General features: G+C 46.6%; 1 gene segment (V, D, J or C); it reads left to right on the top strand.

Moving 5' to 3' along the window:
- The window catches only part of LOC125081768 (immunoglobulin lambda variable 3-9-like), a 156,532-nt gene extending 131,620 nt beyond the window's left edge, over positions 1-24,912 (top strand). The window contains 3 exon segments of the V gene segment in view: positions 11,821-12,108; positions 15,107-15,112; positions 24,896-24,912. Coding sequence covers positions 11,821-12,108; positions 15,107-15,112; positions 24,896-24,912 — 311 coding nt within the window.
- Positions 24,913-26,005: the final 1,093 nt, after the last annotated feature.

The raw sequence follows: 26,005 nt of genomic DNA, 5'->3' as shown, positions 1-26,005 counted from the left end.
CCCTCATATCAGGGAGATCATATGATAGTTGTCTTTCTCCGATTGACTTATTTCGCTAAGCATGATACCCTCTAGTTCCATCAGGCGGAGTTGCACCGCCCTTACCCGGGGCGGCGCTGAGTAATCCACTCGGGTTTGCTTTCGGGAGCTTTTGTTCCCTGAGCGCTTTCCGTAGAGTCCGGAGGACGGGAATGAAGATGGCAGCCTCCCGGTCTCCGGCCCGGAGGAGCCGAGAGCCCAGGGCCCCACTCCTCAGTGCGCCCCCAGAGAACAGCTCCCAATGACTCCCGTCACCCTGGCCTCCGGCCGCGCTCCGAGCTGACCGAGCCCGCGACCGGTTCCAGGCAACCCCGAGCTGAGAGTCACTCCTCGGCTCTGTCTCTGCAGCCGGCTTCCCCGTTCAAATACAGGTAAGCTCTGCGACACTCAGACATCCCCGATCCTTCTGGGACCCTGCGGGAACTGAGGCCGCGCTGACCCCGCCTGGGCTTCCAGTTAAGCCTCTGGAGCGATGTCCCTCAGCGGAACAGACTTTTAAAAGTCCTGATTTTGCTCAGTTGCTCCGCCAGTCGCCGGGAGCCGGCCCCTCCCCCCAGCGGTCTATCTTCCCGTCCCTTTGGATTCACTTCTCCGCCAGTCCTACCTTTCAGATAGTGGTTGATTTTCTGTTTCTAGAATTGCTGTTCTTCTTCTCTTCAATCTCCCGTTGGATTTGTAGGTGTTTGCAATCTTTAGATAAGCTATTTAGCTGATCTCCCGCTACCTGAAGTAGTCTCAGCCTGCTACTTCTCCGCCATCTTGACTCCTCCCCCAGGCGCCTACTTCTCTAGAGACAGAGCAGGCAAGGTTAAATGAGGAGCAGGAGGAGAGGAGTACAACAGGTCTCAGACTTGCAGTGACTTCTTTCAAGTACATAGGTTAAGTCACAAGGAATCACAGGCTCCTCTTACTCACTCCAGTAAAGGATTGTTTTCTACCAAGGGTTTGCAGAGATTGTGTCCCAAAAAAGGACTCCCACAAGTCCCTCTAGTGGGGTTTTCCTCACCACATGCATTGTAGTCCAGAGGATGGTAGGGAAATAATATCCAAACACATACAGTGAATCATCCCACCTCCAAAGGACCCACCTGGGGCCTTCTGGTGTTGAGGACTTGGAAGAAAATAACCCAGTAGGCATGGACAGACAGACAGATGGACAAAGAGTGAAAACAATGAGAGGGAATGGAAAAGGAAGGCAGATAAAGAGTAATCCCTCTTGTGCTGAGATGGTAAACAATCAATGAGGGAGTGACAACTACAAAGCATTGATTAAAGGGGTGAATGATTCCATTAGTGCCAGTTACTAACTGCCAATTAGTAAATGGCAATAATCCCATGCCAGGTGGGATTCTGTGACCTTGGGGACCCACACAACGACTGGGAAGCTTCCAAAGATTTGTCATGCCCTTTACGTGTTTATATGAAAACAATGATGAAAAAAATTATGGTGCTCTCTTGTGGGATGAGGGCTGTCAGAGGGATGAAAATAGCCTGGGTCAATACATGAGACATTGTGAGAACTCACCAACAGCTGCTGGTTGGTTAACAAGTCAACTCCCAGGTAGAAAGGGATGCACGAACCTCAGAATGAGAGAGTTTGCCAATGTGATGACATGCCAAGCAGGGACCAGAGCACAGTGGGGGGCAGACAGGAGATCTGAGGCAGTAAGAGGTGGATAATGAGGCTACAGGAGCACCGATCCTGAATCAGGGGTTGTCTGCATGCTTAGAGGGCCAGATAACCCCATGGCCAGGACACTGCAAGGCCCTGAGTCAGACCAGCATAGACCTCAGGCACAGAGGTTTTAGACAGAGTCATAGGGTCAGATCCCAGGAATTTCACTATTGAAGCCAGACCTTGGAAACCAAGTTTGATTTTCTCACCAGAAAGCTCCATGAAGGAAGCAAGGGGCTCCTGGCTTCCTCCTCAGTCAGCATTCTTATCTCACAAGTGAGTAATCCAGTCAGAAAGCATGGAGGAAATATATTTGCGTAAATACTAGCAATCACTGCCCCATGGTCGTAGAGGGAATAAGAGAAGCCTGGGTGAGCCTGCCCTGCTGTGATGTCTCTGGAGGCAGAGCTCTGGGCATCTCCACCATGGCCTGGACCCATTTCCTGCTCCACATCATCACTCCCTGCACAGGTGTGCCCCCAAGCCCAGCACATGAGCTCAGACTTCATGGGACCTGAGCTGGGCCTGCCACAATCTCTGAACTCAGCACCAACACTGACTCTATATTGGGTCCCTGGGAATGAGTCCCTGGACCTCACACCAACCCCTCCTCTCCTGTCTTTTCAGGTTCCGTGGCTTCCAGTGGGCTGACTCAGATGCCCTCTCTGTCCGTGACCCAGGGACAGACGGCTACAATCACCTGCTCTGGAGATGTAGTGGGAAAAAGATACACATATTGATACCAGCAGAAGCCAAGACAAGCTCCTGTGCTTGTGATTAATAAAAATAATGAGGGACCCTCAGGGATCTCTGACTCATTCTCAGCCTCTAAATCAGGAAACACGGCCACCCTGACCACCAGTGGGACTTGAGATGAGGTTGAGGCGGACTACTATTGTCAGTCCTATGACAGCAGTGGTAATGCTCACAGTGACACAGGCAGGTGGGGAAGTGAAACAAAATCCACTTCCCCGACTGCGTTGCACTCTCCTCCAGCCCCAAAAGGACCATGGAAAAGCACTGTGCAGGTCTGGCCCTAGGCACCCATGTCTGAGGTGGCCAGAGCTCCTCCCCCACTCTGCTCTCAGGCAGTCCTGCACCCACTGGGTCAGGAGACCATTTACCTGACTGCACCAGGCTACCCTGCTCTCTGGGCCTGTGTGTGCATGTGGGCCAGAGGGCGTCAGTGGAGGAAAGACAGAGGGAGCCTTTTGTCCAGTGCTCATGATCTCTGCATTTTCCTTGTGCTATGGGCCACTGTTCACACAACGGACCCGGATTAGAGTCCAAATTTACTAGAGAAGCTGGGCTCCTAAAACCCTGAAGCCATCAGTGGGAGCCACCTGAGTGGAGAGGATGGGAACAGTAGTCAGAGGGGTCACCCACATCCCCTCCTCTGGGCTCACACACCCACCCACTACTGCCTGGAACCCCTGATAGCTCACAGGGGGGCTCCTCACTGGGATGTGCTTTTGCTTCAGAAATCTGCCTCCACAAGTTATGACCCTTCTCAGAGAGATTCAGGTAAATGATCACCTCAGGCCAACACCCCGAGGCCCTGCCTCAGATTCAGATGTCCTAGATGGTTCCAGTTTGAGGTCTCCCCGCAGGAAGGAGGCTGCACCTGATATCTCACTGCAGGCCCCTTCTCCTTCTACCCGAGCTGAGCTCCCCAACTCCTTCCAGATTTCCTGCACATGCACTTCTCCTCAGAGGCTGCTTCCAGGAAACAATGGTGGAGGTGAACATCCCTGACAGGGTTCTCAGGGACCTGAGGAGACCACTGTGTACCCACAAAGCTGGGCCTTCTCACCCAAATCACCAACGTACTTGTCTAATCTCCAGACAGATCAGTTTGTTCCTTATATTTTTATACATTGAAAAAATATCCAGACACACTAGGTGTTCTGAGTTCTGACAGATAGTTGCACAGTCACATCCTTCTTGATGGTAAATGGGGATAATGGGGCAGTTGCCACTGCCTACAAAGTGGCTGCAAGGAACAAAACCACCATGAGAGTGAGACACAGAATGGGCTCTTCCTCACTTCTACCCTCCAAATCCGGGCAAGAATCTCTCTTTACACCCATCCAGATACACGGAGACAACAATTCTGTGAAATAGAGCTCAGCCTGTCAATAGTGACACTTAAGACAGCACAGATGCTCCCTCATCCACAGAAAATCCACTCACATTCCCACACACCACAGTCTCCAAATAAAGAGAATCTCCACCTAACATGATAAAATATTGGATGAACATTTACAAACATGCTCACCCTTTTCCCACAAGAGGGTAAAAGTCTATCATTGTCTGCTAGTGATCTTTATGTTTGTCCTAGCGATTTGATAATCTATAACTTCAATAATGAGATGTAAAGCTAACTATTGTTAGCATCTGTGATGTTAGATGATAAAGGGATGAAACAGGGGGGTAGAACAGAAACATATGATTAAAATGTAACCAAATCTATTCATGTCAACATAAGGAAGAAACCTTTATTACTTTTATCCTATTCATTTCTACCACTACCCTGTCGTCAATTTGGAGTCTAGAATTACCTTCTTCATTGCCCACTCCATATCCCCCTTCTCTCAGCAAATACCGGATCTACTCATGATGCCCCCCCATGACCAAACTTTCACTCTGGAAGATGGGTCCATCATCAGACCTGCTGAATTGGATTGTGCTGAATTGATGACTCTCATCACAGTCCCAGGTATCCTAGGGGATCTCCTGAGTCCATATGCCTCTGTTTACCCCAGTTGTGTTGTAGACACACAGGTGCACTATGAAAGTCATTATGAAACACTCCAGACAGTGCCCACTATGTTGATTCCCTGTCAGGAGGAGTCAGAGGTACCCAGGACACACACTCCACAACCAGATTGGGCAGTCATAATCCCTTCCTCCCACGTGCTTCTGTTTTCCTGGAAAAGTAGCCCCTCTGGGCAATCACTTTACCTGCTGTGAATTAAGGAAGCTTATACTGGTGTGAGAAACACTTGTTTTTAAGTTAAATGACACAAAATATTGATGAGTTTAATTACTTAGGCAAACGCAGTGGGGTCTCAGTGAGTTAATCTTGGTGTTGGAGTCTCCTATCTGCCTCCGTAGGTATACAAGGGGGAGTTTTCAGATGCTCTGTAAGCTGTATCATGTGCAATTATATCCAAGTCTGAATTAGCTGATTCCCAATTCAAACCACAGACAGGGGAGCTCAAAATCCTCCCATGCCAAACTCCAGGAGATGTGAGTTGTAATAAAACTTAAATCCAAAGTGACTAGCCCATGAAAAAACAACCATCTGATAAATAAACACCCACCTTAAAACATGGCCCTTTGCTATGGAGCCCACTAAATAAGACCAAGATTGGATGGACAAGAAAGCTGACCATTGTCCCCAGACATGTCACATTATCCACCTGATTATTACTACCATTTCTTTTTGAGGACACAATATGGTAGGCACTGATGTAAAATTCTATCTCATTGTCTCTCATCTGTCTCCTGGAGAATTTGCCTCTGTCTCTAGCACAGGTCCTCTTCATGCCTCCCCATCCCACCCCAACTGCACTAAATTCACTCACTGCAAACCATCCTTAATTGGGTCTGTCCCTGCACAGTGGGGGAACTCTCCCTTGCGACAGAATCCTCCATCACCTCAATGACAGAATGATGAACAGATGTTCTGAGAAAGTTCCACAGTCTAATGACATGGGAAGCATGTCAGGCTCCTCACTTTTCACAGACTCCCATTGAACAAACTATAATGTTTGGTTAAATTCATCTCTTTCTAGACATTTGTCTTGAACACCTCTTGAAACTTTTCCCCTTCATCCTCAAAGAGAACAGAATGAAGTCAGATCATATGATTCTTCTTAACATACTTCACTGACCTCACAGTTGTTTTTACATTGTGCAAGAATATGTATATTGTACATTTACACTGGGCAAGAAGATGAGAAAGGTAATAAGGCCAGAGGATCACACTCCCTGTTTCAACTGTTGTCTGTAACACTCAGAGGGCCCTGTCCTGCCCCATGGCCAGGCTACTGAAACACCACAGAGGGGGTCAAGGGACAAGTGGCCTTGTGGTGGTGGGCACAGGGAATTTCATGTGGTCTAGTGCTCACTCTCTCTTTCTCTGACAAATAAAGTAATAAATACAATTCTTAACAAACAAACAAACAAAAGAACCCCACAGTATATGAAATGACACTAAAATGTAAGGAAGCTTTCAGAACAATTCACACCAATTCTGCTCCACAATGTGGGACATGAAACATTCTCAGGGAGCAGAAACAAACTCTAGGAAGATGAATCGAGCTGGAAAAATAATGAAGATGGAATATTTTCTGTTATGTATTTTACACACAAAAGAAAAGAAGAAATATTCACAGAGCAAATTGCATGAGGATAACTAACAGAAATATCTTCACATGTCCCTTCTCACTCAAGCCTTTAATATTTTCAAACACACAGTGAGAAGAGTTCCCCTATGGAGTGCAGAGGAGAGCACCTCTCCACATGAACCAGATCCGTGAAGTCCACACAGAAGCAGAGATTCTCTCCAGCAGCCTGAAAAGGAGCATTCTCATGGGCACCAGGAAGGGCATGAGAGAGGTTTGGGGCAGCCAGAATAAGCATCAGACCAACTAGGTAGAAATCTGAGGTCCTGACTATGGCCTGGACCCTTACAAGATAGCCCCTCCTCACTCTTTCCCCCTCCTCACACACCCAGGTCTTGCCCCCAAGCACTGACACAAGCTCAGCCCCCACAGGACTCTGCCCATGACCCTGGCCCTGAGCTCAGCCCAGGGGATGCTGCAGAGGTGGGCCCCTCCAGAATGAGTCCCACAGGCTTCTGAAGCTGCACAACCGATGGTCCCGTACACTAATCAGCTGTCCCTAGTAGTATGTCCATGAGACCCCATTATTTCCAACTACTCAGGGAGAGAAGAGAAAGCAATAATACAGAGCAGAGCCAGCAGGCCCCAGACCAGGCCGCAGCACATCCAAATGGCCTCCACCATCCCCACAGACTCTCCAGCCCTAACCTGGGACATGACCCCACTGACTCTCCCCATGCCCAGGTTGAGGGGACTCCTTTAGAGACCAGCCAGTTTGGGGATGGCAGTGAGTCCTGGGATGCAAACCCTGCAGCCAGGCCTGGCCTCAGCCTCTTGCCTGCACTGGTCAGCTCTGCCCCACAGAGCCCAAGGTCTGAATCCAGCACACCTGAACTCCACTCCTGGACTTGCTCTCACTTCTCTTTTCCTGGGAATCTAGTCTCTCTAGGCATTAGCTTCAGTGGCTGTGAATGCGGAAGTTTACACTCAAGTAAGAAACACTATTTTGTTTTGTTTTGTTTTGTTTTGTTTTGTTTACATCCGATGATACATAACATTGTAAGAGTCTTACTAGAGAGACTACATGTGAGCTAAGCCAGCTGACCATGGAGATGGAGTCTCCTGTCTTCCTCTGTGGGATCCAAGGAAAAGTTTTCATCTGCTCTGTGAGCTGCATCATCAGCAAATGGATCCAAGTCAGAATTAGCAGATTCCCAGTTCCACAAAACCACAGATGAGGCTACTGAGCTCCAGGAGATGAGGCCTGGAACGACAATAATAGCAGTAAATACAGGATCACTAAAGAGTAAGATAAAGATCTGCCTGCTCAACTGAATTTAGCACCAGAGGCATCACCCAGGGATTGTAAAACCCAACTACACAGATAGAGATGCAGGAAGCATCGGTCCTGATTCCTACATACACAGGAACCTGGTGGTCGTGGGACATCACACAGGATTGTCAGGACACTAACCCTTTCCAAATGCACTACACTGCACCCTGCACTCTCCTTTCTGACAGAAGACAGCAAGCTGTCCAGTGCATTTCAACCTTGGGACAAGTACAGGAATAGCACTTGTCCTACCTCCTGCACCATGTTTCTGACCTTCTATGCAGGTCTGGGCAGGACAGTGGGGGCAGCTGCCTGTGGGAGCCTGGAAACTCTGGTCTGCACCCCTTCTCAGGTGACAGGTGCTCTGGGGTGACCTGCAGGAGGGAAGCTCCCAGTCTGAGTCCTCCTCTACCAGCAGGGGTAGCAGAGCTGCATCAGGAGCAGCAGGACAGAGTGGGGGCCTACCCATGGAGAGACTCAAGGGGACACCAGGCCTGGGGTCAGCAGAGGTCAAGGTTTCAGGCCTCAGAGACTGTTAGGATGATCCAACCTATCTCCTCAGACTGCAGGGTCCTTATTCTGAAGGTCAGATACACATTGTTACCCAGGACACTGACAGGAGTCCTAACACAGAGAGGACCTCAACTGGAAATTAGACTTCCCTTTCTGCAGGGGTGTCCCAGATGAGGGCTGCAGGACTATGACTGTTAACTAGCACAGTTGGCTGCACGTCATACAGGAACCTCTTAAACCAACCACGGATTTTGCTCTGGATCAACTATTTAAAGGATTGTCCCCACTGGGTCATAATTGTGCCAGACAGAGCAAATACAATGCAGTATGGGCTAGTGTCATGGCCCTCAGGCTCTGTCCTCATGCATCTCGCCTGTGCCTTCAGGACCTGGGGAAGCCTGATCTCAAATTTGCCTCTTCTGTTTGATGATGGGGAGCTGCTGTGACTACCCAATTCCATGGCATGGTTGATCTGATAACATGGTTTGTTCAGGCAGCTCAGTCACATAGTTACTTAGTGGTGAATTAGGAACCTACAGTCTCTGTTAAGTTTCAGTAGCAAGCTAAAGTATATGCCCATCGGAGCTTTCAAAAAACACACATGCAAAAAAAAAAAAATGGTAAGCTGCCCAACTATTTCAGTTCTAGGAATAAAGTCTTTGATTGAAACCACTGTGCTCTGTCAAAATGAGTCTGATTACTAACTTGGTCTTGCCATTCATTACGGTAACAACACACACCTTACCATTGGTGATAAAATGGAACTGCCTGTCTCCTAAAAATGCAAAGATTCCCAAAACTACAACTTTGGCACCCCATCCAGAGTTCAAAATCTCCAAGAAACATATGTGTATATATCATACATATTGGTATATATGTACACAAATACATCTCCAACATATGCACAGCAGACACAATTAGTATATATGTGCACATGCACTCACAACTATATTCATATATATGTGTGTGTATCAGTATATGATAGAAAGGAGCGTGTGAAAGGAATTGGATGTCATGTGTCACACACAGGTGAGCCACAGAGAAGCCAAGGTCACTGTCAGCTACAAACAGGCTCCTACTTCCCACTCAGTTTGCAGGGAGGCTCACACGGGGCTCCTCCAGTGACTCACCTTCCTGGAAACACATAACATGAGAATTCTAACACATCACACACACCTGCCCAAGATTTTATAAGCTATGGGAACATATCGCCTTGGAACTCAACTAGCATAAAATCACAGACACCTAAGGTCCTCACTGTCCCCGCATCCTCTCACAAACCAGACTCTTCCCCACAGGGACAGACTCCAAGAACACTTCAGTTCTTGTCCGCTTTTCCCATCCTGACAGCAGCCACATAGTCCCCTCTGCAGAGAAGCTTCCTCCAGCCTCTCCCCACATACAACAGGCCGGTCATTTTGTCTGATGTCATTTCATTCTCTGCACAATCCCAACACTGTCCAGGTTCTCCTATCATTTAAATAACTGATTGATTTTTATTAGTAATTATCCCCACGGGACCAGAATTTTTAATGCAATGTACACCCATATCAGTTGGAAGCATGAACATTCAAGCAGCTATTTTCCAGCAGACAGAAGTAAGTCTGAAGTCAGATGGGAGTTATCCAGGTACAGCCAATTCCCTGAGGTCCCAAATCCTCTCACTGTGTCTCCCACCATTGTGACCATGGAGACTTTGCTTTGTCTTGTTGTTGACAACAGACCTGAGGATGGCTGCTGCAGCTCCAGCTATCACTCATGGGGACAAGAGAAAGAGCATTCATAAAAGAAATTCATAAAAGCATTCATAAAAGAAATTGACTAGTCAGTTTCTTTCATTCACAGACAGAACTTCCCAGAAAGATCCCCAGAAGAATGACACATCTGTGGGCTGGCTCTGGGCCACAAGGTCAATGCTGACCTAGACAGAATGAGAAATAGTGGGGCTTCTCGATGATTATAGAAGACAAGATGCAGGTAGATGCAGTTGGTGAAGTTGTACTGTCTCACCAAAGCAACTGTGTCCCCAGTGCTGCTCTGCCCAAGGCAGGAACCCAAGAAAGACTTGTGTCTTATTCGCACTGATTTCCCAGGATGAAACCTATGGAAGAACAAGTTGGGTCTGAATAAGATTTTGTTGGTTGAGTGTCCTACTGTCTCTGTCCTTGGAGCAGGAGCTAAGATCAGACTATGTGGTGGTCCAGCAGTAAGATCAAGTGAGACAGTCCCTGAATCCTGTATCTACTGGTGTTCATTTCCAAAACGACATCCATGACCACCACCACCCCAGAGACATGAGGCCTGATACCTCAGATGGGTTCTGCCTCCTCTTCACATAAGCCTCTTCGTATCGTCATGGGTAATCTGACTCCTCGTACCTGGTCTTGTGGCTGGAAGGAGCCCCACAGAAACTAACAAATCCTCTCATGGAGGATGCATGCTAGTAGTGCATGGATCAAGGGTAATCAGGATGTGAGCACTGGGTCATGAATCTCTACCTGGAGAAAAGATTTCCCTGCACTTCCAGCTGCCAGTGTGGAGTGGCCACTAGGGGGCCGCAGAGATCACCTGGAAAGACCTCAGGGATTCTGACTGAGAGGATTGCTTAACAAAACCTGAAACCAGAAGGTAAAGGTGCAGGTTTACTACACCATCATCACTTGTGCTCTGACATGAAGTTCTGACTCGGAGTCTCTCATCTCTATCCTGTGGAATTTGTCTCTGGCTCTAGCATACGTCCAGGACTTCATGACGCTCCATCCCACCCCCATTCCTGCTTCACCAGTCACTGTGAATCCTTGCTCAAGCACTGGATTTGTCCCTGACATGGAGGGCACCCTGGGGATACTGAGGAACAGAATCTATGACCTTCCCGGGATCACTCCATTGGCACGGACTCCTGTAGCACATCAATGGCTCCCTAAAACTCCATGTGCAGCTGGAAAGGGAGGAATTTTTCCTTTCTTGATGTTCACAATGTAAACCAGGAGTAGGACACACACTGACCTATGATCTTCAATACCTACAGAAGAAACATTCTATGATGGATTCAGAAAATGCGGACAGACCACCTCACAGCTCATTTGTGACCTTGCCTCCCCAGGAGCCAAGTCAGGACATGGAGAGGGATAGAGTTTGGACCCCAGACTATGGGAACACAGGGTGAAAGAGAATCACCTGGGCTGAGGATGAGTTTGCAGGAGCTGCCCTCCCGTCTCTGTGTCCCTTGGAGCTGAGGCCATTTCTCTCTCTCTCTCTCTCTCTCTCTCTCTCTGTGTGTGTGTGTGTGTGTGTGTGTGTGTGTGTGTTTTGTTAGTAGCTGAGCCCATTTGTAAAACCACAAGGCTCCTTAGCAGCAGTCCCTGAGCTCTGGCTCATTTGCATAACCAGAAGGTGTCTCCAGCAAGGGGATAAGAGGGGACTGGGAGGAACCCTGCCCAGCCTTGAGCTTCAGGGAACAAAATCAAGGGACCTGCACCATGGCCTGGACCCCTCTCCTCCTTGGAGTCCTGGCTCACTGCACAGGTGCTGAGGCCAGGCTCACACCCCCTTATCCCCTGATTCTGGGACACTCCTGGCCCTGACTTTGAGCTCAGCAGTCGACTGCCACTGGGGGGCAAGATCTCAAGACCGTCCTTTGGGATGAGGGGCTAGTGGGGTGTAATCTCTTCCTACTGTTGTCATTGGATCCGTGTGACCCCAAAAGGGCTGCACCTGCCCAGGGAAAGGGGAGGAATGGTTCTCATTTGTTCAAAGGTTCTATCCACAAGGTCGGTGCATGGGCCCCAGAACAAAGAGGACATCAGGGTGGGAACTATCTAGAGAATCATTGGGATTTAAACCAGTGGTGGTAGTGTCCAGGGGATGATACTCTGGCTGGAACCTACCTCTCATTTTCTCTCTTGCAGGATCCATGGCCTCGTATGTGCTGACTCAACCACCCTCACTATTGGTGAACCTGGGACAGACGGCCAAGATCACGTGTGGGAGAGACAACATTGGGCGTGAAAATGCTCACTGGTACCAGCAGAAGCCAGGACAGGCACCTGTGCTGATTATCTATACTGATAGAAACCGGCCTTCAGGGATCCCTGACCGGTTCTCAGGCTCCAACTCGGGGAACACGGCCACCCTGACCATCACTGGGGCCCATGCTGAGGACGAGGCTGACTATTACTGTCAGGTGTGGGACAGAAGTGATAATGCTCACAGTGACCCAGACAGATAGAGAAGTGAGACAAAAACCCCTTCCCTGTCTGTGTCACACTCTCCTCCAGCCCCAGGAGGCCTGTGCACAGAGCAGGGAGCACTTCTGGCCCAGATCTCCTCATCTGAGATCCCCAGACCTTCCTCCGCATCCAGCCCTCCAAGCAGCTCTGCACAGGACGTCAGGAGAGCATTTACAGCTGACAGCACTAGGCTGCCTGGTTCTCTGTGCCTGGGTGTCAACTTCAGACAGAGGGCCTGGGTAGAAAAAAGACACAGGGAGACATTTGGCCAGTGGTCATGATCTCATCATTTCCATATGGTGGTCGTGGGCTAATGCTCTCCCAACTGATCAGGATTACAGTTCAAATTGTCCCAGCTCAGCTGAGTTCCTGAAGCTCTGGGGACATAAGAGGACCCCATCTACCAAAGTGGAACAGACAGGTACAGTAGACACTTAGAGCTCATCCCCATCCCCTCTTCTGGGCTCACACAGGCACCCACTGCTTCCTAGAGCCCCTGGCCACTCATAGGAAATCTCCTCACTAGAAAGTACGGTCAGTTCAGAGATCTGCTTCCCCAGGTTTCTGTCCCTTCTCAGAGAGGTTCAGATGAATGATCTCAGAGGCCGAGGGCCCAAGGCCCTGCCTCTGGCTCAGATGTCCTGAAAAGTCCCAGCTGGAGAGCTCCCTGAAAGAAGGAGGCTCATCTGATGGCTCACTCTCTGTGGGTTGCTCTCCTTCTGCCCAGGCTGATTTTACTTCTCCTTCCAGGCTCTGAAACATGCACTGCCCTGTCTCAGAGTCTGCTTCCAGGAACCCAATCTGACATGGCCAGCATCCTGGAGACAGTCCTCAGGGAAGAGAGGGGGCCACTGTATATATCCACAAAGCTGGGATACCTCCCCAAAATCCACAAGGTGCATATCCACTCTCCACCAGATGAGATCCTTTCTTCTATTTCTATACAAGGAGTAAAGATGCAGACACAGTAGGTGCTCTGCGTTCTGACAGACAGTTGGAGAGTCTCATCTGTTCTGATGGTGAATGAGTGACATTGGGACAGTTGTCTCCTCCTCCAGAGTGGCCAGAAGATATTCATCTACAAGAGTGACACACACAAGGAGTGCTCTCTCAATTCTACGCTCTGACACACACACACTTTGCCCAAGAAGCCTTCTTTACACGCACCATACCAAGAAATACGGACAGAAAACAATTTTATGAAATGTATTTCAGTCTCTCAATGCTGACATGTAAGAAGCCACCAGAGTCCCACCTTGCCCTCATGAAATCCACTAGATCCACACAAACCACAGTCTGAAAATAAAGGGAATATCAATAATCTTTCTTCCACTTGATAATATGCAACTATCCCACGACAACCACAAATAGGTTTGTTCTCCCATATGAGGAAACAAAATACACTTTTGTCTGCTAGGGATATTTATTTTTGTCCCACATGATTTGATATCCTACATATTAACATTGAGATAGACAGTTTCCAACCATTAGCACACCTGATGTGAGATGATAATGGGATGAGACAGGTAGAGAAAACATAAACATATGATCACTATATATCCAAACACATTCCTACAACATAAGGAGAAAAACATGTTATTTGCTTCCTCATTTCTGCCACTACACTGTATTCAGAGAAAGGCAACTATAATGACTTTCTTCACCACCCACCCCTTGATCCCCTTTCTTCAGGAAAATACCTGACCTAGTCTTCATCCCAGCCAGTTGGGAGGACTAATCCTTCATTCAGGAACATTGGTCTATTATTAGACATTCTGAATTGAACTGTGGCACATTCATGACTGTAACCATAAACCAGGGACTCTTAGGGGATCTCCTGAATCCATACATACCGCCCCTTGCCTCACTTGTGTCGTAGACACCCAGGACTCCCTGTGACAGTCACCATGAATCACCCCAGCCAGTGCCCTCACATTGACTCCTGATTCACTCCCAGGAGGCACTGGAAGAAAAAAGGCTCTGACTCTGCTCACAGAGCCATGCAGTCAGTATGCCCCAGGGATCACCATCCACAGCACACACTCCATATGGCTGGTGAAAGTGTCCATTCTGAATCAACTTTTCAGATCATACAGGGTCTGGAGTTTAATTCAAGCTCCCTTACCCAGAGCAGGTCAGTGAAGCCCCATGTCCCAGGTGGCCGAGTTGGACCTAGGGAGATAAGAAAAGAAGTGAGATTTTCCATGGTGCCTAGATCCCCACCCTGTGAAGCACAGAGAGCACACAGTCCTGGGGGATGGGGAAAGGGTTGCTCCCCAAGATGCAGAAGGTGCTGCAGCCGGACTGGGTGAGGCTCAGGAATCTGCAGGTGGGACAGCTCCCCAGTGAGCCTGTGGTACTGCTCCTCCGGGGACCCTTCTCTGAGTGGATTCACCCCTCCTCTGCTCCTGCTTGCAACTGAGGTGAGAGGCCCACAGGGAGGCACAGTGGAAGACACAAGTGACCCGACTTCCCTCCCAGTCAGGGTTCATGAGGTCAGGACCCGAACTCACTATGTCCACATCGCCCCCTCCCTTCACAGGGCTGTGATAGTCACTTCTGACTCAGCTGTCTTCCTCTAACACCACTCCCTCTCCTCTCTTATAGGCTCTGTGCCTCCACTGATCTGCGGTGAACTCCCTCCATGTCAGTGGCCCTAATCAAGCCCATGAGCTCAGGCATGAACACGCCTCTTGGCAGCAGCAGAACCCAAGCCTGGTCCCCCAGCGGGTGTATATATACAGAGATGAGCGACCATCCAGCGCTGATTCTGAGGATGGAACATAGGTAAATGGCCGCCTAGGCATGACCAGGACTGAGAGCCAGGACTAGGCTGACCATTGCTGTGCTACTTCACATACATTGAGAGTGCTGTCAGTGACTCAGGTGACATAGAAGGATGGGGGATGGGACATGAACCAACCTGTCATGGTCTGGCTCTCACTCTCACCTGTCCTCTAAGCAGATGCTGGTCAGGCCTAAGAACATGAGTCCTTCCTAGTCCTGGCCTGGACCCTGAACGATGGGAGACTAGCAGGTTCCCTGATCTCAGATATGTGTTAACTCAACTGAAGAGTGGCAGATGGTGGGCTCTTGTATGGGAACTATAGCCAGGCTTCAGATTACATAATACAGATTTGGAGTGTCATTATACATCGTGTGGTCCCCAGATGTAATCACGTGTCACTCTGGATGGAAGACAGCTGTATCAGAAAGCACAGCCCTGTGGGAATTTCCTTTCTCCTTGAGTACAAGCACCTGGATGGGCCCCAGGGGCTCTGTGACACAGCGGCTCTGTGACTCTGTTTTACAGAAACTGAGGAGGAAAAGCAGACACCACCTTGGAGCTCACCTGGAGACCTTCTCCTGGCACCACTGTCCATCCACTGCCCCAAGTCACCTGCACCAAACAAGTCTGACCCTTTGCTATGATCTTACCCACATGGACTGACACCCGTGTCCATGTGACCCTGTATGGTGACCCCAGCTACATTAGGGCCTTACTGTAACTCTGAGGAGAAAGATCTTTTCCAGTATTTGAAGAGATTTGTATTATAAGTTCAATTTCTTTCCATGATTCTTTGACCTGTGATTTTGAAATTGATTTTGCATGAGGTCCAAGGAACAGATGAGGAATTTATTAAGAAGGAGGAGCAGAAGCTTCTGCCATTTCCACCCTGGCTTCTGTTAGGAGGATACCTTCTGGGAGTGGGAGACACAGAAGTGAAATCATTTTCTCCTCACAAAAGAATGGAGAGTACCATTACAATTTTTTATCTAAATTTTACTTAATGACCCATCAATCAAAAACAGGATCTTTGGTGACAAACTCTACGGTCAAAACAATCATTCCAGCGGAGGAGGAGTCAAGATGGCGGAGAAGTAGCAGGCTGAGACTACTTCAGGTAGCGGAGATCAGCTAAATAGCTTATCTAAAGATTGCAAACACCTACAAATCCAACGGGAGATTGAAGAGAAGAAGAACAGCAATTCTAGAAACAGAAAATCAACCACTATCTGAAAGAAGATCAACGGGAAACCCAGCCAGGACCAAGTTCACCTACCGAGGAGTGCAGTTTCAATACCAAGGAGAGCAGCGGAATTCCAAGGAGAAGAAAGCAAAGCAGGGAACTCATGGCTTTCTCCCCATGATTTTTTAGCCTTGCAGTTAATTTAATTTTTTTTTCTTTTTCAATTTTTTTGTCTTTTTCTCTTCTTCTGCTAAATTTTTTTAACTTTTACCGTTATCTTTTTTAACATTTTTTAAATAGCTTATCTAATATATATAATTTTTTTCCTCTTTTTATATTTTTTCCTTATCACCTTTCTTTTTTTAAATAGTTTCTTTTTTTTTTTTTTCTTCTTGAACCCCTTTTTGTCCCCTTTCTCCCCCCTCACAATTTGGGATCTCTTCTGATTTGGCTAAAGCATATTTTCCTGGGGTTGTTGCCACCCTTTTAGTATTTTACTTACTCCTTCATAAACTCTTATCTGGACAAAATGACAAGGCGGAAAAATTCACAACAAAAAAAAGAACAAGAGGCAGTACCAAAGGCTAGGGACCTAATCAATACAGACATTGGTAATATGTCAGATATAGAGTTCAGAATGACGATTCTCAAGGTTCTAGCCGGGCTTGAAAAAGGCATGGAAGATATTAAAGCAACCCTCTCGGGAGATATAAAAGCCCTTTCTGGAGAAATAAAAGAACTAAAATCTAACCAAGTTGAAATCAAAAAAGCTATTAATGAGGTGCAATCAATAATGGAGGCTCTCACTGCTAGGATAAATGAGGCAGAAGAAAGAATTAGCGATATAGAAGACCAAATGACAGAGAATAAAGAAGCTGAGCAAAAGAGGGACAAACAGCTACTGGACCACAAGGGGAGAATTCGAGAGATAAGTGACACCATAAGACGAAACAACATTAGAATAATTGGGATTCCAGAAGAAGAGGAAACAGAGAGGGGAGCAGAAGGTATGTTGGAGAGAATTATTGGAGAGAATTTCCCCAATATGGCAAAGGGAACAAGCATCAAAATTCAGGAGGTTCAGAGAACCCCCCCTCAAAATCAATAAGAATAGGTCCACACCCCGTCACCTAATAGTAAAATTTACAAGTCTTAGTGACAAAGAAAAGATCCTGAAAGCAGCCCGGGAAAAGAAGTCTGTAACGTACAATGATAAAAATATTAGATTGGCAGCAGACTTATCCAGAGAGACCTGGCAGGCCAGAAAGAGCTGGCATGATATATTCAGAGTACTAAATGAGAAAAACATGCAGCCAAGAATACTATATCCAGCTAGGCTATCATTGAAAATAGACGGAGAGATTAAAAGCTTCCAGGACAAACAAAAACTGAAAGAATTTGCAAATACCAAACCAGCTCTACAGGAAATATTGAAAGGGGTCCTCTAAGCAAAGAGAGACCCTCAGAAGTAGTAGATCAGAAAGAAACAGAGACAATATACAATAACAGTCACCTTACAGGCAATACAATGGCACTAAATTCATATCTCTCAATACTTACCCTGAATGTTAATGGGCTAAATGCCCCAATCAAAAGACACAGGGTATCAGCAATGGATAAAAAAACAAAACCCATCTATATGTTGCCTACAAGAAACTCATCTTAAACCCGAAGACACCTCCAGGTTTAAAGTGAGGGGGTGGAAAAGAATTTACCATGCTAACGGACATCAGAAGAAAGCAGGAGTGGCAATCCTTATATCAGATCAATTAGATTTTAAGCCAAAGACTATAATAAGAGATGAGGAAGGACACTATATCATACTCAAAGGAACTGTCCAACAAGAAGATCTAACAATTTTAAATATCTATGCCCCTAACGTGGGAGCAGCCAACTATATAAACCAATTAATAACAAAATCAAAGAAACACATCGACAAGAATACAATAATAGTAGGGGATTTTAGCACTCCCCTCACTGAAATGGACAGATCATCCAAGCAAAAGATCAACAAGGAAATCAAGGCCTTAAATGACACACTGGACCAGATGGACATCACAGATATATTCAGAACATTTCATCCCAAAGCAACAGAATACACATTCTTCTCTAGTGCACATGGAACATTCTCCAGAATAGATCACATCTTGGTCCTAAATCAAGTCTCAACTGGTATCAAAAGATTGGGATCATTCCCTGCATATTTTCAGACCACAATGCTCTAAAGCTAGAACTCAATCACAAGAGGAAATTTGGAAAGGACCCAAATACATGGAGACTAAACAGCATCCTTCTAAAGAATGAATGGGTCAACCAGGAAATTAAAGAAGAATTGAAAAAATTTATGGAAAAAAATGATAATGAAAACACAACGGTTCAGAATCTGTGGGACACAATAAAGGCAGTCCTGAGAGGAAAATATATAGCGGTACAAGCCTTTCTCAGGAAACAAGAAAGGTCTCAGGTACACAACCTAACCCTACACCTAAAGGAGCTGGAGAAAGAACAAGAAAGAAACCCTAAACCCAGCAGGAGAAGAGAAATCCTAAAGATCAGAGCAGAAATCAATGAAATAGAAACCAAAAAAACAATAGAACAAATCAACGAAACTAGGAGCTGGTTCTTTGAAAGAATTAATAAGATTGATAAACCCCTGGCCAGACTTATCAAAAAGAAAAGAGAAAGGACTCAAATAAATAAAATCATGAATGAAAGAGGAGAGATCACAACGAACACCAAAGAAATACAGACAATTATAAGAACATACTATGAGCAACTCTACGCCAACAAATTTGACAATCTGGAAGAAATGGATGCATTCCTAGAGACATATAAACTACCACAACTGAACCAGGAAGAAATAGAGAGCCTGAACAGACCCATAACCAGTAAGGAGATTGAAACAGTCATCAACAATCTCCAAACAAACAAAAGCCCAGGGCCAGACGGCTTCCCGGGGGAATTCTACCAAACATTTAAAGAAGAACTAATTCCTATTCTCCTGAAACTGTTCCAAAAAATAGAAATAGAAGGAAAACTTCCAAACTCATTTTATGAGGCCAGCATCACCTTGATCCCAAAACCAGACAAGGATCCCAACAAAAAGAGAACTACAGACCAATATCCTTGATGAACACAGATCCAAAAATTCTCGCCAAAATACTAGCCAATAGGATTCAACAGTACATGAAAAGGATTATTCACCACGACCAAGTGGGATTTATTCCAGGGCTGCAAGGCTGGTTCAACATCCGCAAATCAATCAATGTGATACAACACATTAATACAAGAAAGAACAAGAACCATATGATACTCTCCATAGATGCTGAAAAAGCATTTGACAAAGTACAGCATCCCTTCCTTGATCAAAACTCTTCAAAGTGTAGGGATAGAGGGCATATACCTCAATATTATCAAAGCCATGTATGAAAAACCCACCGCAAATATCATTCTCAATGGAGAAAAACTGAAAGCTTTTCCGCTAAGGTCAGGAACTCGGCAGGGATGTCCGTTATCACCACTGCTATTCAACACAGTACTAGAAGTCCTAGCCTCAGCAATCAGACAACAAAAGGAAATTAAAGGCATCCAAATCGGCAAAGAAGAAGTCAAACTATCGCTCTTCGCAGATGATATGATACTCTATGTGGAAAACCCAAAAGACTCCACTCCAAAACTGCTAGAACTTGTACAGGAATTCAGTCAAGTGTCAGGATATAAAATCAATGCACAGAAATCAGTTGCATTTCTCTACACCAACAACAAGACAGAAGAAAGAGAAATTAAGGAGTCCATCCCATTTACAATTGCACCCAAAACTATAAGATACCTAGGAATAAACCTAACCAAAGAGACTAAGAATCTATACTCAGAAAACTATAAAGTACTCATGAAAGAAATTGAGGAAGACACAAAGAAATGGAAAAATGTTCCATGCTCCCGGATTGGAAGAATAAATATTGTGAGAATGTCTATGCTACCTAAAGCAATCTACACATTTAATGCAATTCCTATCAAAGTACCATCCATTTTTTTCAAAGAAATGGAACAAATAATCCTAAAATTTATATGGAACCAGAAAAGACCTCGAATAGCCAAAGGAATATTGAAAAAGAAAGCCAAAGTTGGTGGCATCACAATTCCGGACTTCAAGCTCTATTACAAAGCTGTCATCATCAAGACAGCATGGTACTGGCACAAAAACAGACACATAGATCAATGGAATAGAATAGAGAGCCCAGAAATGGACCCTCAACTCTATGGTCAACTCATCTTCGACAAAGCAGGAAAGAATGTCCACTGGAACAAAGACAGCCTCTTCAATAAATGGTGTTGGGAAAATTGGACAGCCACATGCAGAAAAATGAAATTGGATCATTTCCTTACACCACACATGAAAATAGACTCAAAATGGATGAAGGATCTCAATGCGAGAAAGGAATCCATCAAAATCCTCGAGGAGAACACAGGCAGCAACCTCTTCGACCTCAGCCGCAGCAACATCTTCCTAGGAACATCACCAAAGGCAAGGGAAGCAAGGGCAAAAATGAACTTTTGGGATTTCATCAAGATCAAAAGCTTTTGCACAGCAAAGGAAACAGTGAACAAAACCAAAAGACAACTGACAGAATGGGAGAAGATATTTGCAAATGACATATCAGATAAAGGGCTAGTGTCCAAAATCTATAAAGAACTTAGCAAACTCAACACCCAAAGAACAAATAATCCAATCAAGAAATGGGCAGAGGACATGAACAGACATTTCTGCAAAGAAGACATCCAGATGGCCAAGCAGACACATGAAAAAGTGCTCCATATCACTCGGCATCAGGGAAATACAAATCAAAACCACCATGAGATATCACCTCACACCAGTCAGAATGGCTAAAATTAACAAGTCAGGAAATGACAGATGCTGGCGAGGATGCGGAGAAAGGGGAACCCTCCTACACTGTTGGTGGGAATGCAAGCTGGTGCAACCACTCTGGAAAACAGCATGGAGGTTCCTCAAAATGTTGAAAATAGAACTACCCTATGACCCAGCAATTGCACTGCTGGGTATTTACCCTAAAGATACAAACGTAGTGATCCGAAGGGCACGTGCACCCGAATGTTTATAGCAGCAATGTCTACAATAGCCAAACTATGGAAAGAACCTAGATGTCCATCAACAGACGAATGGATAAAGAAGATGTGGTATATATACACAATGGAATACTATGCAGCCATCAAAAGAAATGAAATCTTGCCATTTGCGACGACGTGGATGGAACTAGAGGGTATCATGCTTAGCGAAATAAGTCAATCGGAGAAAGACAACTATCATATGATCTCCCTGATATGAGGGAGAGGAGATGCAACATGGGGGGTCGAGGGGGTAGGAGAAGAGTAAATGAAACAAGATGGGATTGGGAGGGAGACAAACCATAAGTGACTCTTAATCTCACAAAACAAACTGAGGGATTGATGGGGGGAGGGGGTTGGGAGAGGGGGGGTGGGGTTATGGATATTGGGGAGGGTATGTGCTATGGTGAGTGCTGTGAAGTGTGTAAACCTGCGATTCGCAGACCTGTACCCCGGGGATAAAAATATATGTTTATAAAGCTGTAAAAAAAAAAAAAAAAAAAAAAGAAAGGATGAATACCCAAGTTTTGTAGCAACATGGACGGGACTGGAAGAGATTATGCTGAGTGAAATAAGTCAAGCAGAGAGAGTCAATTATCATATGGTTTCACTTATTTGTGGAGCATAATAAATAGCATGGAGGACAAGGGGAGATGGAGAGGAGAAGGGAGTTGAGGGAAATTGGAAGGGGAGGTGAACCATGAGAGACTATGGACTCTGAAAAACGATCTGAGAAGTTTGAAGGGGTGGGGGGTGGGAGGTTGGGGGCACCAGGTGGTGGGTATTGTAGAGGGCACGGATTGCATGGAGCACTGGGTGTGGTGCAAAAATAATGAATACTATTATGCTGAAAAAATAAAAAAAAAATTAAAAAAAAAAAACAATCATTCCATGGATTTTCAGGTGAAAGGATCATGAACGTTCCCTCTAGAGAATTACAATCTGGAGATTCCCACCAGAGCCTTCTTCTCCAACAGGACAATGAATGGCCTGGCACCTCCCTCCCTGGTGAGCAGGGAGTTCACTGTGGCCAAGTGCAGCAGCGCCCCCACAGGTAGCTGTCAGAACTGAGAGCATAAGCTGTCTCCTTCAGGACCTGGACCATTCTGGCTGAGGTTGTCCCACATCCCTTCCCAGTCTGAGCAGCCTTCCTCACCTGCTGCAGAGGACACCTGCTGCCTTGCACCTGTCAGCTTCTGCCTTCTCTCTCTCATGCTCCGGGGGATGGGGACCTACACTCCTCTCCCAGCCCTCCCTTCCCTGTCAGGTGCACCCACCCCTCATGTTGCTGCTCAGGAAAGCAGTGACAGGTCATCCACATGGGCAAAGACAGGGGGACTGGACCAGAGGTACATGTTGCCCCTTAATCACCTTGTGTTTATAGCTGGATAAGACAGGAAGGGAAGAATAGCAACTACTACCCTGATTGTCCTCCGCCCCCATGTGACCTAAGGTGAAATAGGGCTGGTCTGAACCCACCTTGTGTCAAACTTGTCCCCACCTCACCAGCTTCCTCCTAGAGGCCCCTCTATGTGTCCAGCAGCTTCCCCGAGGACCTGATTTATTACCTAGAAATTACCTCTTACCACACCAGACACATCCCTCTGTGCCCAGAATGCTCAACTTAGGAGAGAAGTCCACATGATTCCTGAACTGGGTTGGAATCCCAGGTCCCTTAGGTTCCCCACCTTCCTTCATATTCTCTACAACGGTCCCCAAGGGCACTGACTGGGCTTTTCCCACTCGTGTCTCACTACTTCTTTCTTCTTCCTGACCTGAGAGCGGCTCCTGGACTCCTTCTTCAGGATGGGCCCTGACCTCTGATCATGGAGCAGCCTGCCTGTTCAGTTCTGTCTCATCTCCAGATCCATGTTCTCTAGCACAGAACTCGCCACTGATGCCTTGGTCCCCATTCCACCAGGAAGGTTTGCTACTGCAAGAACACACTGAGGAATAGCCTAGACATGAAGAGTGGAGCTGACTTTCCCCACAAAGAGAAGTCTGAGGTAAGAAGATTTTTGTTTTCTGGGAGCTCATCAATTGCATGAGCCCTCAAAGTCTGGCTAGTGTTCCTTCTTCTTAAACCTACAATGTTGGTTTTGCTTCAACTCTTATTGATGATGCACCCCAGCGAGTGCTCAGCTCCAACTCCTACCCCATGTTCCTCAGGAAAGGTGCTCCTGAATCCCATAGCTTCCTTCCTCATGAGAGCAAGCTTCGTGAGAATATCCACCAATTACCTTACATCCATGGTCCACACTGGACCACATGGTCAAGCCTGACTGCCAGGGACCTGAAGAAAGCAAACTTCTGACTTCCAATTAAATGTAGGTGACAATGCACAGGTAGAAAGGAGTCTAGTCTCCCACCTGGGTCTCCACACCAGTGTGTCTATTATTGGGCCTCACACCCAAGATGGAGAGCAGACTCTGTCTCCTTTGGGTCAACACATGAGGGGGAATGTGCAAGACAAAGTGGGTGGGAATACACGTTCTTTAGGGGATGTTCTCTTGTCTCTTTGGGGATTGAGCTGCCATTGCCACCTATCGGTGCTGCATGCACAGCTGCATCAGGGAGAACCAGCCCCTGAGTTCTGTGTGCTCCAGTGCCAAGCCCCGCGATCACCTGCATGACTTCCACCACCCCAGAGACATCTATGGGGATGCGTCAGGAGGGCCTTTCTCTTCAGTCTCTAATAGGATTCTTCATGACTCATCTGAGCCTGTCATGTCTGGTCTATGGATGGCACAGGACACACAGTGGAGAGGATTTTTTCCCTTCTGGTCAGCACTTCATGGGTCAGGGAAGCACGACTTAATCAGTGGATTCTTAATCTAAACTTGGATCGAGGAAACCCTTGTAACTCCGGCAGCCAGTGTGAACAGCCACCAGAGTCAGCAGAGGTCACCTGGGAAAGCCACCTGGACAAGGGGAGGGTCTGGGCATCAGAGGCTCTAACATGCAGGGACTAATATTAGGACCTATCACCTGAAGGAAAGGTGTCCGTTTCTTAGAGAATCTTACTTCACACTGATTTCCAAATCCCGCTGGCTCTAGGTCTCTTAGATTTGACTTTTCTGGATTTTCTTACTCTTCCGGCACAGGCACTCCAACTGTATTTCACCAGCCTGTGGCAAAACACAGACACTGTCCAGCATTCTTGCCAGAACTGTTCTATATGAGCCTGTCAGCACATTGGGAACACTGAGGCACAGCATCTCTGTAGAGCCCCAGGAGCTCACATCAAGGACAGAATCTTACAGAACAGCAGGAACTCATAGAATAGAGTATATGCCCTTGGTAAGGGTGACATTTTAATGGGGTCTGACTCTCAGGAGCTGTGCTTGGGTTAGGATGCTACCCCAATCTTTGCCTTCTCATTTCACCATAGAATAGGATCCGAATATTCAGCCTGACCTCATCCCTGAGTACTGCTATGGTCAGACCTAGCCAGGAACCGAGGCAGGACATAGTCTGGGGTAGAGAAATGATCCCCAGATAAGGGACAAACAGTTGAAGGAGAATATCATGGGCCAGTGGTTGGGTCTACAGATGTTGCTCCCCTCTGCTGTATGCCCCTTGGTGCTGAGCCCTTCTCCGAAAACACAAAGCTCCACAGCAGCTGCCCCTGAAACCTGGCTGATTTGCATAACCAGCAGATGTTTTCAGCAAATGAACAAAAGTAACCTGTGTTGTAAACCTGCCAACCTGGGCCCTGGGGAGCAGAATTGGGACACCTCTACCAGAACTTGAACCCCTGTACTCCTCAGCATCCTGTCTCTATGCAGAGATACTAAACCCATGCTCACACACCTCTGGCCCCACAGATCTAGGAAAAGGCTGGACCTGATTCTGAGCTCAGCTGGGGGCTACCCATAGTGGGCAGGATACTCATGATCTTCCTGCAACATAAGGGGCTCGTGGGCTAATACCAAAAGGATTTTGATCACTGGCTCCCCAGGACTAACCCTGCCAAGAGAAAAGGTGTGGCAAGTTCCATTACATCACAGACTCCATTCCCCTGTCAGGCCTATGGGCCCTTGGGACTGAGACTGGGGTGAAGCAGCACCCTGTGTTCCCACAGAATCCCTGGAGCTCAGTCTGGGCTAGGCAGCTAGGAATATCCCTAAGAATGGGTCTGTCTAGCTATGTAGAAGAATGAAACTCGACCATTCTCTTACACCAAACACAAAGATAAACTCAAAATGGATAAAAGACCTCAATGTGAGACAGGAATCCATCAGAATCCTAGAGGAGAACATAAGCAGGAACCTCTTTGATATCAACCACAGCAACTTCTTTCAAGATATGTCTCCAAAGGCAAAGAAAACAAAAGCAAAAATGAACTTTTGGACTTCATCAAGATCAAAAGCTTCTGCACAGCAAAGGAAACAGTCAAAAAAACAAAGAGGCAACTACGGAATGGGAGAAGATATTTGCAAATGACGGCACAGACAAAAAGGTTGATATCCAAGATCTCTAAAGAACTCCTCAAACTCAACACACAGAAATCAGACAATCATATAAAAAAATGTGCAGAAGACATGAACAGACACTTCTCCAATGAAGACATACAAATGGCTATCAGACACATGAAAAAATGTTCATCATCACTAGCCATCAGGGAGATTCAAATTAAAACCACATTGAGATACCACCTTACACCAGTTAGAATGGCCAAAATTAGCAAGACAGGAAACAACATGTGTTGGAGAGGATGTGGAGAAAGGGGAAACTTCTTACACTGTTGGTGGGAATGCAAGTTGGTG

The sequence above is a fragment of the Lutra lutra genome, chromosome 12 (assembly GCF_902655055.1).
Source record: "Lutra lutra chromosome 12, mLutLut1.2, whole genome shotgun sequence".
NCBI classification, from domain to species: Eukaryota; Metazoa; Chordata; class Mammalia; order Carnivora; family Mustelidae; genus Lutra; species Lutra lutra.
The sequence above is the reverse complement of the archived record's forward strand: the minus strand, read 5'-3'. Positions and strand labels throughout refer to the sequence as shown.